We start from the raw sequence: 13,772 nt of genomic DNA, 5'->3' as shown, positions 1-13,772 counted from the left end.
ACATTACAAAAAAGTCATTTCGGCTATGTCCAGCTTAAGCCTCAATGTATGAGCTAGCTACATCCTAATGGCTTCAGCTAGACTGAGTTGGTCAGTGTATGGTTTCCCTGGATTTCAATCAACAAAGTAAAATTTAAAAAATAAAAAAACCATACAGCACTGGATGAAGTATATAATCCAAATGATAAATAAATTAAAGCATAATACTAAATCACATCAAATATTAGAATCATCTTGAGTAGATAAATAAAAAAATTACTGTAAAAATTCTTTGAAATTACCGATGTAGCAATGATTCGTCGAGGAAACTGGCTTAAAAAAATTATTTTGTAGATTACTGTATCCTGCATATGCTGTTTTGGGGTGGGATAAGCGCCCATTTTATAGTTAAAATCATGAAAACATTTCAGCATTCAGTGTCAAAATGGCCAGTGACAAAATGGCCCTGTCAAATCAACCCCATCAAAAGGGCCACATTATAAAGGCTCCAGACAAATAAGCTCCTGTCATTGAGGCTTCCAGCACAATGGCTGGCATTATTAAGACTCCCGATAAATAGGCTCCCAAACAAAATGATGTTATCTTTTAAGCATTATGTTATAAACTTCTGTGCTCTCTTTTATGCAACAGATTTTCAAGGAGTAAATAAAACTTCACAATTTTTAAAATTAGTGGCATGTTGCTGTTAGGAGCTCAACCTGTTCATGGATTGCTTCAAGAAGTTTTTTATTCAGGCATTTAAAGAATATATGGTCTAGTGGAGGCAGATCAGTGGGTGATAGGTGGGCCAGATAAAATGGCTACTTCCTTGCCAAAAGTGGTCTGTAGTTTATTTTTTGGAGCCAATATGTCATGAGCCTATTTGTCAGGAGCCAATATATCGGGATTCCATTAGTTGGAAGCCTAAATGTAGGGAGCTTGTTTGTCAGGAGTCAATATGACGGGAACCCAATTGAAGAGAGCCAACATGACAGTGCTATTTTGACTGGGTCATTGTGTCATGGGCAGATAAATCGAGGTCATTTTGACAGTGCACCAGATTTCAGCGTAAATGATAATCTCTTCACCTTCTACAAATTTAAATTAATTAGCTAAGATAACGTGTTACATCACAGTTAAAGAGCAGCCATCATGGGTTTGTCCATCCACCAAACTTCTCTTCCAGCTTCATGGCTACAGCTAGACTGAGGTGGTCGTTGTATGGACTGGTCACCACTTGAACACCAAGCGGGAGGCCATCTTTGGACAGACCCAGTGGGCACTGAGTCACAGGTAGAGCTAGGGCATTAAACAGGGCGGTGTAGGCGAAGTTCATAGGTGTAAAGATGGGGTGGTTGTGGTAGGGTGCTAACTTGGGGTGGGACGGGTATAACAATACTGTATCATCACCCAACAGGCTCACAATTTCTTCTTTCAGTGCATCTAAAATCTGAACGGCCTTTAAATCCTTGGATTTGGTTAACTGAGGAAGGAAATCATCAAACAGTCCAAGTGCTATAGCAGGCAGGGTGTGGTTAGACTGACGCACTAAACTTTTCGCAAGTTCCAGAACACAGTTCACTTTCCCTTCACCGCCAGCCATCAGAGTGGCAAACTTTGGGCCATTGGCCAGGTTCATTTTGGCCGCCCACATTTCCAGTGCAAAACGGAATTTCTTTATGTGCGTCTCATTACAATCAGCTCCCAATGTCTTTAAGTACTCGAAACACTGAAAAAAATATCAACAGTGTGACAATACAGTCCTTTCAAGCACAAATTTGTATTCAGTTTAAAACAGCAGAAGTTGTTTCAATTAGCTTCTACTGGTTAGCTAGTAGTGTAGTAGTCAAGCGTTATGACAAAAAGCCTCACCTTTTTCTGAATGGCAACTAGTTCTGGATCCACCTTGCTGAGAAGTAAAGAGCCGCTATCATCAGGGACAGATATGACTTTTAGCTTGGAGAAGTTAACCTACAGTCATGAGAAATAAAACTTTATTGACACCACTAAACTTCTAAAAATTTGAAAACAATTTAATGCCCACTTATTGGTACAAACTAAAATTAAAAAAATAAAGTACACATTTATTTTACTACAAGTTTCATATCTCGAGTTTTGAAAGGTTTCTTAGGGGTCGGCGTGGTCGAGTCGGTAAAGCTCATGGTTGCTAAACCGAAAAGACTCGAGTTCGAACCCTTGGGCAGATGAGGCTCATTAGCTGGGGACAGCCACTCTTCTAGGGGAGACAACTCCAAAATTAAACAACTGCTGCCTTGTAGTTTGTTCTTAGTTTGACAAAGGCTATGGAAGATAATCCAAAAAGAAAAGCAGGCTGAAATCGGAGTCAATGGCCTCAATGGCGCATAACCAGTTGACACGTAACGCTTAATTGTGTTGGAGGTATGGTCGAGTCGACAAAAAGCTCATGGTTGATAAATTCGAACAAAGTCTCGAGTTCAAACCCACTGGCAGATAAATCTCAATCCCCTTCAACACTAATAATTAAGAACGAAGAAGAAGACGAAGGAAAGATTTCTTCAGACTTTGCACCACCTGCTCATGGACTAATCAACTCATACCTCTGTTACTTGCCACAGGTTTATTATTAATCCTCTTGTCCCCCCCCCCTCTCTCTCTTACAACTTTCATTGCATGCATTACTACAGATCCTTCCATACTTATTTAAAACGAGCCGGCCCGCTGCATAACATACGCCGCTATTTAGTTTTGTTTTTTCTACTTTTCAGTAATTCACAATTTGTGAATTCGACAGTACCAACGCTGACACTGAAAATATTTCTTTAAAACACTATAAGTAGCTCGTTAAGGACCATAACCCCCCCCCCTTCCTCCCCCCCCCCCCCCCCCCCCCCCCCAACGTTTAAAATCGTTTCAAACTAAATTATCTGCCCCTAATAGCCGTCACTAAACCCGACTCCACGAAGGTAAACATAGCGTGAACCACAGCTCACTGAGACCATGTAGGGGTGGGGATGGTAGGGAGCGCGTTTACAGCTTGTTTTCTAGCGTCTCCCAGAAGAGAATTATATATATAGATAGCTAACTGAATATCGTTATAAGAATTTTTTTTTTTTAATATTACCACAATGGTTACAATGTTTCATTAAAAAATTTATTATACATTACAAAAAAACTATTAGCCTTGCAATCTTTGATTTGTTATGAGGTAGAGAGGTAGACTAACCTGTCCAGTTTGTTATGACGTAGAGAGGTAGACTGACCTGTCCAGTTTGTTATGAGGTAGAGAGGTAGACTGACCTGAGTGTCCAGTTTGTTATGAGGTAGAGAGGTAGACTGACCTGTCCAGTTTGTTATGAGGTAGAGAGGTAGACTGACCTGAGTGTCCAGTTTGTTATGAGGTAGAGAGGTAGACTGACCTGTCCAGTTTGTTATGAGGTAGAGAGGTAGACTAACCTGTCCAGTTTGTTATGAGGTAGAGAGGTAGACTGACCTGAGTGTCCAGTTTGTTATGAGGTAGAGAGGTAGACTGACCTGTCCAGTTTGTTATGAGGTAGAGAGGTAGACTAACCTGTCCAGTTTGTTATGAGGTAGAGAGATAGACTGACCTGTCCAGTTTGTTGTTTGTTATGAGGTAGAGAGGTAGACTGACCTGAGTGTCTAGTTTGTTATGAGGTAGAGAGGTAGACTGACCTGTCCAGTTTGTTATGAGGTAGAGAGGTAGACTAACCTGTCCAGTTTGTTATGAGGTAGAGAGGTAGACTGACCTGAGTGTCCAGTTTGTTATGAGGTAGAGAGGTAGACTGACCTGAGTGTCCAGTTTGAGTTTTAAAACCCCCTCTGGTCCAGCCATCACCTTCAGTGCAGGAATGAGATCAGTGGCATAGCGACACATGGGCCCAGTGGCTAGCAGAGTCATAGCTGCCTCATTGGCTATAGGAAACTGACCAGAGTTGTCCACCACACCTGCAACACATTCACCAAAGTTTAACATCAAACTTCTGTGGTCAAGCACACTATTGCTAACCCTATGTTTTTAAATCTGTTTTCTAGCCTGCTTCTGGTATGATTTTCACTCAGTTCTGATGTGTACCAGACTCAAATTAAGTGGTGTCAGCTGGGTGTAGTGCTCAACAAATATATGCTTTTTGCCAAACAAAAAAAAAACAGAAAGATTAATTCTATTTCATCTTCTCTTATTTAAGATCATCATCATCTTTTCCCATTCATGCCCAAGACACATGGGGCAGAGGAAGTAAAGTTTAACTGTTTCAGAGACCTCAGCATATGAAGGGATAGTGTGGTCAGCGCTATGTCCAGCCACCTTTGTTTCCCTAACATAAGTTAGGTACTCATCTGAGCTAGGTGGACTCAAGGACGTCCTACAGGCTTGAGCCCGGGATATAAACTATAGGCTTTCAGATTAGCAGTCTAGTGCTCTAACTCTAGGCCATACCATTCCCTGGGTCTGAAAGCTACTTGATATAATTTAGATTGATAAGACACATTAAAAGACGCAAGTTTGTATGATAGAATTGTACTACTGATATGTGAAGCTGAATCAAACTGTTGTTTGTAATGAAACTATGGTAACACTAGGACAAAAAATTACCTGGGCTTGGCTTGTGTCCAAACACTCCATTAAAAAAACAGGGCATGCGAATGCTCCCACCTATATCAGAGCCAATCCCAATCACAGACGCCCCAGTGGACAGTATGCACCCTTCACCCCCTGCACAAGTGGAAGATGATAGGAAGTTTCATTAAAGTTTTATTCAATAACATTTAGGAATCTAAATGATCTCTATATTAAGATCTGGTTTATGATCATCATAAAAGTTTTATTTAGGTTTACAAACAATACTTATGTACATGCTGTATGTATTTAATAAACATATAAGATTTGCAACTAACTTAAAGGTTCTTATAAAAATGCAGGCAGGATAATACAGTATCATATCAAGATGTCTTTTTGACAGGTTTTGCCAGCAAAATAGGCTTTTGGTTAGAATTAGGGATAAAACTATGGCTTGGATAGTGATATTGGCAAACAAAAAAAATCATCCATGGCTGATTTGAGTCTTTCAATCAACCCTTCTTTATTTATTAAGCTGATTTCAATGGGATAAACTTAAGGCATCTGGCCAATAGTCCCTGAGTAATAAATTTTACTGTTAACACTAAGTTCATAATTTGGCATACCAAGCATATTTGTTGGTTGCTTTTATTAGCAGATATAGACTACAATATATTTTTTTTTATTTTCAACCACACCATGTGTATGAGAATTAACTAAAATCACAAAATCAATATCATAGACCACCTATTTATTTTCTGCTACAGCTAAAAAAAAGTGCAAGGTACAAACTGACTCTTTTCATTATGGCTTGTCACAACTTACTAAATACATTTCAACTAAAAAATGTTACGTTACCTGAACTTCCTCCAACCATACGTGTGGTGTCGTAAGCATTGTTAGTGCAGCCATACACGTAGTTGGATGACTCAAACCACATACAAACTTCACTGACATTTGTCTGGATAAAAGGTATGGCGCCAGCGGCCACCAAGTTGGCCAGAACTGGAGCATCTCTTGGTGCCAGAATATGTTTCCTGTTGACTACACCAGAAGTGTGTTGCATCCCTTGACAATAAACATACAAGGTTAGGACATGCAATAAGAAACCTCAACCATTCAATATTGGAAAGAAAAATATCGCAGTAGGTCACACAGATGGTGATATAAAAATTTATATTTTATAAGGATTTAAAAGAAGTCTTTCTAAACAAATATTTCAAATAATTAAATGAATAGATCTACTGTAATATTAAACACAAACCCTAGAACAACAAGGTCCTAAGTGATGCAGTTTAAACAAGCTGATAGAACTTTCTTATTCTATGATCACACAAAGTTGAGAGATATAACTTAATAAGTAATAGTTCACACAAGACTGATCTACATTGTCACAAATACTGCACCAAGTGATGCAGTTTACACAAGCTGATAGAGCCCATGATCACACAATGCTGTGAGACAAAGGGAGCAATGCTTCACACAAGACTGAGTTATGAGCCCTGTTTACCTGTATGAACTAAGGCACAAACTACTGAGTAATGAACCCTATTTACCTGTATGAACTAAGGCACAAACTACTGAGTAATGAACCCTCTTTACCTGTATGAACTAAGGCACAAACTACTGAGTAATGAACCCTCTTTACCTGTATGAACTAAGGCACAAACTACTGAGTAATGAACCCTATTTACCTGTCCACTCAAACGCTTCTTTCACAGACAGAGGGACACCCAGCAATGGTTTCCTTGCTTCAGAAAACTGCTCCTCAATCTCCTCAAATGAGAGAGAGTCCAGTGTTTGATCCAGCTCCTGCGCTCTACGCAGTGCCTTGTCATACTGCTCCCCTACTATAGCATTCACCAGCACATTCACTTCCTTGGCCCTCTTAATATAAGCAGCCATAACATCTTCTGCTCTTAGCTGAAATTCAAACCAAAAATAAAATTTACACGCCAGAATAAAATCTGGCAGCTGGTTACAATTGACCAGGAGGAACATTTAAAATACAGGCCAAACTGGCAAATGTGTAAACTCTTTTTCATAAAGGTCTATCTTGACAATATTTTTATAATAACCAGGTAATGATGATTAGAAAATTAAATATTAAATTTTGCTGACTAAAAATTTATCTTAACTGATAAACAATTTTTATTAAAAAAATAAAAATTAAATTACAACATTCATTTTTTTTTAGTTTGAAACAGAACATGCCAAAACATTATGCTGCTTGAATTATACTAGCATATCGAAGTTCATAAATTTGTATCAATATTCCATTGCCTTACCTTCCTACTTCTGATATCCCTGGACAACTCTGATGCCGGCATCAAAAGAATTGGATCCTGGACTTTAGAAACTTTTCCCCCTTTCCCCTTGTACTTATAGTCGAATATAAAATTCACCACCACCATAAACAGAAAAGTGAAGCAGCTAAAAATTGTATACAGTGTTGTGTCAACAAAACCCATGGTGAGATGTATCCAAGGTGCAACTGCTGAATTCTGAGGATCAAAATAAATTCAATCATGTATTCCCTTTAACTAAGTGCTCACTTAACTGAGGTAAATCATAACTAATGATAATGTAAACAGGGCCCTATTTTAAATAGCTGTTCCAAACTGCATATGACTGTCTTAGTAAAATAAACAATTAATAGCTAAAACCTGCCAACTTGGTCAGCATAAAGATTTTCGTTTATGATTTGCACTCATCACTGGATGGCTTAAACAAGCCTTTGTATAAGATTGTGGCAACTGAATGCATTTCTACATCATCTTTAAACTTAATTTTTTTAAATGTATTCCTCTAGTTTAAAATACTTTTTAACTGTTATGTTCTTTTTTCTACAATTACTTCGTAATCAACATAAAAGTTACCTTCGTCTACAAAAGATCTACAAACTTGTTTTGTTCCAATAAAGATCTACAAACTAGTTATCCTGGTCCATAAAAGATTTACTAAGTCATTTTTTTTTTATATGACCAATTACTGTTACAGAAAAACTAATATTTCTGCTGGCCAATTAGTAAAACTATTAGTAGTTCACAGAAAGAGTAGATCTAATTGGTTTAAAATAAAGTCAGCAAATATTGTTAGAAAACATTCTCTAATTTCCCAAAGAAAAAGTTAACACAGAAAGTATCCATGTGGGCCTACCTTACATACATTAAAACTATGAGGAATAGAGAAGAAAAACTTTAACAAACAGTGGAAAGAACACAAAGAAATGTTCTAAAAATTGAAAATAAACTTTGAACTTTTTTGAGAGTGTAATACCTACTTAAAACTATTTGTTTAATGATGTTGAACTGACTGCATGGCTGTCTGCCTTAACTTCCTGCTTACAATCTTGTGTACATTATCATGTTGTTGTGACTAATGTTTGCTGGGCATGCTAGCCATCATTGTTGAAGAATAGTGCCATCGTAGCACTCTTATTTTTTTATTGAAATTAAATGGTTTGTATTAATGGCATGAAGAAAAAGAAAAAAATGCAGCATTTTTGTTACCACCAAGCAATCATTTGTTAAGAAAGTTAGACTACTACAAGTAGATCTAGTGATGATTTTACAGAAAGCAGGTATAATCATAATATAAACTAAGTTCAACTTATTTCAACTTAATGTATGGCCCTGGATTTTAGAATGAAGCCCAATGTTTAGCCGATTCATACTGGTAAATTTAACCTTTACTTGACTTACCAATTTTTCGACATATAGTAATAAAAACTGTTTAATTTTTTAGATCATTTAGGCCTAAGTGGTAACCTGTTTGTTGAAAAATAAACAGCTTCTAATGGTAAATAATTTGAAATTTAATTTTTAGTGCAAAATCCTTTGGATTAGCCTTTCCCTATATGAATTTTCAAAGGGTGTTGATAATTTGCGATACACAAAACACAAAATGGCGAGGCTGTAAAATGCAAATAGAAAATGCAAGACATACCTACAGAATCACTGGTAAATAGCAAGACATTTTTTTAGTTTCTTATAAACTAATCAAATAGACCAAGATATATCACGAGTGCTGTATGTTGTTCTTTGATCTAGTTTACATTTTTTTTAAATATTAAAAAATCAAACATCATTGCTCATATCAATTACCCGCTCACGTTTTCTTGTCAGTGGAAGGAAAATTCCATCTTGGTCGACAGTGAGTTCATATAGAGAATATTATTTTAGATTATATTTTCAAAAAACTACATCTTTATTTAAAACAAGCCCGCGGCATAACATACGCCGCTATTTAGTTGTTTCTAATTTTCAATAATTCATAATTTGTGAATTCGACAGTACCAACGCTGACACTGAAAATATTTCTTTAAAACACTATAAGTAGCTCGTTAAGGACCATAACCCCCCCCCCCCTTCCTTCCCTCCCCCCCTCCTCCCCCCCCCCCCCCTACGTTTAAAATCGTTGGCTCTGCTTGTAAACATTAAGAGTGAACACAGCTCACTAAAACCATGTAGGGGTGGGGAGGTAGGGAGAGCGTTTGCAGCTTGTTTTCTAACGGCTCGAAGAAGAGAATTATATATATAGATTCTTAACACTGTCGCCCGCATCTCGCCCACTAACATCTTCTTGTCAGCACGAGAATAGTATCGCTGCTTGAGGGGTCAACGTCAGTGCATATAGAAACTGTAACCTGAGCAATAGCAATTTGATAAACGACTTGGGGTCATTGAGAGTTCATAGAACCTTGTCAGAGGGAGAAAAATTTGGCTAAATTGTTAATGTAAGGCTGATATTACCTTACATTTTTTAACACTTAGTATTGTTTTACGTGTAGAAAGCGTAGAAGTATAAATAAACAATTTAATATTTTAATGAGGGTAATTTATTATTTATTAAGTAACTTTAATTATAAACATTTTTAAAAAACAAAAAAAATTGATATATATATAATATGAAAAATTATTAAGTCGAAGGCGATGGTAATAATCAAAATTTTCTTTGTAATAATACAACATGTTTGCTGTGGCAACATGGTGATGTTCAACAAAGGCAACATATTTGGGGACTTTGGTGTTTCACACAAAAGAAGAAGCTGATATATCATCAGCACATCTAGCGCAAAAAAATCAAAAGTCATAACATTACAAACAAAATATCTTTGAAGTCTGCATCAAAGTTCATTGTAATTTAGGTGCAGTATAATTTTCGCAGATATCTTTGCATTTTACTCACACCCAGTGTAAGTATCAGGTGGGGGTTAGATGCAAAACAAAAATTCATGTCATCATCATCACTCCTTTGTGGCCCCTGGGGAGAAAAGGGCTGCAACCACACATCTCCAGCGGACTCCTCTAATCTGTGCCCATGAGGGCCCAGCTGTTTTTGCCTCTTCCTCAACCGTTCTCTTCCATGTTTTCCTTGGCCGACCCACCCTCCTTTTCCCCTGGGGATTCCAGTCCAATACATGTTTTGCGATGTTTTCTTTTTCTTTTCTTAACGTATGTCCGATCCATCCCCATTTACGGGCCTTAATATCGGTGGTTTTTGCACCCATCTCACAATTTAGCATCTCACCATTTCGTGATTCGAGTCTCGCAGTTTACCAACACCCATATTCAGATGTGTAGAATTTATACTTGGAGATTACAAAAGATTTTATTGACATTTAATGATGAGATAGAAATCAGTGAGTATAGCATATAGTTATAATACAGTATACATATTGTAGTGTTACAGTGTAGGCCTATTCTAGTTGCAAACACTATACTGACTATAGTTATAGTAAAGTATAGTAGATCTTCTAGTTATCTAGTATGATTTTAGTAATCTCTGATGGTTAAGGATACAGATTACAGGATTGTGGTTAGTATTAACTCATTAGCATTGACATTAGCAAGCTATGTGTGTATTTAGTTAACTACCAGTAACCTTACAATTAATGCAATACAATTAACAGTAGGCCTTTTATTACACATCTCTTTTTATAGTATTATTATTATCAGACACTGGTAAATAAATCCCCCCACCAGTCAAAATGCATACACTAGTCTTCACAGCAGAATAGAGTGTAATAGACAGTGTAAAAATTAATAATAATTATATAGCCTATTAATATTAGGGCCTACTTACTACTTATTAATATTACTTAATATAATACTTATTTAAGTTATTACTTATTAGTTTGAAGTTATTAGCCTTATGCCTAATACTTAAATACTAGACTAGATAGATATCTAGATCTATTCATTATATATATACTATAGAATCTAGAACTAGATCTACTAAAATAGAATCTAGATCTAGAATCTACCAACTGCGACAGTGAGTGTAGTGAGTGTGTAGTTAAGTGGTAACCCAAATGGTAAGTAAAAGTTAAAGAAGTACTAGACTCTAGTCTAAGAAGAGGTACTAAGTTACTAGATTCTAACTAAACTAAGTTGCGTAGGCGTAGATCTAAAAGTACACAAGACAGACACTCTTGTGAGTCTTCTCTTCTACTTCTAGAAATCTAGATCTAGAAATCTAGATCTAGATCTAAGAATCTAGATTCTAGATCTAGAATCTAAATTTAGACTAAATCTAGATCTAGATCTAGATATCTAGATCTAATCAAGCCCAAGCAAAATTAGAAAGTTCAAGCAAGTGTCAAGTGTCAAGTGAAGTAGTACAAAGACTGACAAAGAGACAAGTAGTGTTACTAATAATATATAGAATATTTATAGATCTAATTATAACTATACTAAGTACTAAAGTAGAGGATCTAGAATCTAGATCTAGATCTAGAAAATCTAGATCTATAATCTAGACGTAGATCTAGATCTAAACTTGCACCGCGTTTACACACAATTTTTTTTTTTTTTTAGGAAACCATTCTTTCTTAGGATTAACGTTTTTTTGTTTGTTTGTGTTTTCTGAGAAAATAACATGATACCAGATTAATTTGATTTTTAGAGGCCAAACAAGAATCTGGTCTGTTTATTTTGGCCAAACATTTAGATCTATGTTACTCGACTTTTAATAAATAGATCTAGATCTATTCACTATTGTATAGATTATAGATCTATTTCTCATCCGCTCTAGAATCTAGATTACATATAATCTCTCTAGTTCTAGATCTAGTACAATCTTTTTTTTTGTAATATTGACACAGTAAACCGTTGACGAATTATTTGAGCGTTGTGTGTAGCCGTAGGCTATAGATCTAGATCTAGAATCTATATCTAATTTATAATTGAGAAAAAAAAGGGGGCTGGTAAATTGTTTTAAATTAGTTTTAAAGTATGTAGCCGAAAGACAATTTGAATTACTAATTAGTAGTAATTACTAGTAATTAGATCTAGACTATATTCTAGAGCTAGATCTAAATATTTACAAGTAGGCGAATGCCTTGAAATCCATAATTTAATATTAAAGAAAACACTTACTAGACTTATTTATTACCAATGTGTATTAGTAAACTATTATCTGCTTCATCAAGAACGTATTTTTAAAAAGCACGACCTATTATTTTGGACTTTGGATTGTGATAGATCAGCAACGCAGTTGCAGCGATGGTTATACCGTTATATTCAAACTTGAAAATCAGCAGACCGTACAGGCAGTGGTGCAGCTGGGGAAGAGGAGGGGAGAGGCTGTAGTTTTGGGTCCAACCTTTTGTGGGTAGGTAGCACTGTACACCTCCCCCACTTACGAAATAGAAAAAAATATGTAGGCTAATTTTTGTAATTTGTATAGTCTCCGCCCCTGGAAATTTAAATACCACCACTTCCCCCCCCCCTGCAATTTTCTAGCGCCATCAATCCGGAGAAAGACTGAAAGAAACACTGTTTCACGAGGAGAAGAATAACAAAAATGTATAGGGCCTAGCTGAATTTTTAGTTTAAAATAATTAAGTCTAAAACAAAAATAATACACATCTTACCAATTTGATATGATTCCTGTATTTTAAAAATGAGATGCCAGTATCATAGATCAAGAAGTATAAAGACTCCACTTTTTGTTCTAACGGGTCAATTCTGAGAAGTATCGACAACAAAATTACTAACCACAACAAGGGAAACAGGGATGGGCGATTGAATTATTCCAGTATTTGTTTCAGGAGAGTCTCGATAGAAGTTGGGGGACCCTTAAGCCTCCTCCCCTCGAAAAAAAATCATGTACCCCCTCCATCCAGAGGCGTAGCGAGGGGGGGGGGCGGGGGTGCGGACCGCACCGGGTGACACCATTTAGGGGGGGGGGGGTGACACCAAGGCAAAAAATATTAAAATATATAGAGAAAAACTTGAGGGAGTGGGGTGCAAATCGAAAGTTTGAGGGGGTGCAAATCGAAAATTTGAAAGTTTGTCCCCGGGAAGGGTCGCTACCAGTGTTCCCTCTAAGCTGCGCGGCTGCGCGGCCGCGCAGTACTTTCAAATGTGCCGCGCAGACATTTTCTGACCCCGCGCACAGATTATCAGAACGTCGGGCGAGCCTAATTCACTAAAAAAATTGTGGCCAGTGGTTTGAATTAAGCGACATTTTTAGTGCCTGTTTTGTTAAACGAACAGTCTTTGTGTTTTGGGGCATAAACCACAGCTATCATTGACTGGGAGGGGGGGGGAGGGAGTGACCTCGGTTGTCATACCACAGGTCCAGTTAATGACTTAACTCTAAATTGAGCGGGGCGGGTACCGATGTGATGTCTGTGTGACCCTCCCTCTGCTTGATTTAATGGTTTACTGACCGTAGCGGAAAGGTATAGCGGCTACTAGCTGACCATGCAAGGTTTTATTTTCTATTGTCACTGCCCTCCCCCATCTCCCAACCCCCACCCACCTCCTGATACTATGACGGTTTACCCAAGTCAGATGCAAAATCTACTTTACTAAAGGTGGATGTGTTTTTACTCTGTTTGGTTTAAGGATTTATACACTATATATCCAATTCTTGGGATTATTACGTGCACCTGGATCGAACTGTTTCAGTGATAACAAACTGGTTTGGTAAATAAGGAATAAAAGTTTACTACCCTGTGCTATTTGAAAATGTTGAAAAGAAAAATGTGTGTAACAAGCAGTACAACAATATGGCACAAAAAAAAAGCGATAGATTCGTTTACACTGCAATGGCTCAAAGTTAAAGTAACAACCAATAAACCAGATCAAAGAATGTTTCGGTTGAATTAGAAAGCATCTACAAATATTCAGATGAGATTGGACTGAAGTGTAAGTTCTGTGCTGCTACTACTTGTAACAAAACCAACAAGAGCAACGAATTGGTCACAGGAAAGCTCTGGGAATCA

General features: G+C 37.1%; 1 protein-coding gene across 6 annotated transcripts in view; it reads right to left on the bottom strand.

The window, feature by feature from the left end:
- Positions 1-868: 868 nt before the first annotated feature.
- Positions 869-13,772, bottom strand: part of LOC131949032 (fatty-acid amide hydrolase 2) — a 19,442-nt gene continuing 6,538 nt past the window's right edge. Inside the window, exons 1-9 of one of the 6 annotated variants that reach the window (XM_059310801.1) lie at positions 11,337-11,412; positions 7,814-7,970; positions 6,823-7,038; positions 6,229-6,457; positions 5,393-5,602; positions 4,571-4,690; positions 3,767-3,924; positions 1,852-1,950; positions 869-1,708 (exon numbers count right to left, since the gene is read on the bottom strand). In XM_059310801.1, the coding sequence (XP_059166784.1) occupies positions 1,130-1,708; positions 1,852-1,950; positions 3,767-3,924; positions 4,571-4,690; positions 5,393-5,602; positions 6,229-6,457; positions 6,823-7,005 (1,578 nt within the window). In that variant the 5' untranslated portion in view covers positions 7,006-7,038; positions 7,814-7,970; positions 11,337-11,412 and the 3' untranslated portion in view covers positions 869-1,129. Of the gene's footprint in view, positions 1,709-1,851; positions 1,951-3,766; positions 3,925-4,570; positions 4,691-5,392; positions 5,603-6,228; positions 6,458-6,822; positions 7,039-7,413; positions 7,731-7,813; positions 7,971-11,336; positions 11,413-11,916; positions 12,057-13,772 lie in introns of those variants that run through there. The other 5 variants (XM_059310797.1, XM_059310799.1, XM_059310798.1 and 2 more) reach the window with 5 other exon arrangements.

Source organism: Physella acuta, unplaced genomic scaffold (genome assembly GCF_028476545.2).
Source record: "Physella acuta isolate Inbredline_101_S28 unplaced genomic scaffold, ASM2847654v3 ptg000670l, whole genome shotgun sequence".
NCBI lineage: Eukaryota > Metazoa > Mollusca > Gastropoda > Physidae > Physella > Physella acuta.
Note: the sequence above shows the minus strand (reverse complement) of the source record. Positions and strands in the feature narration are given on the sequence as shown.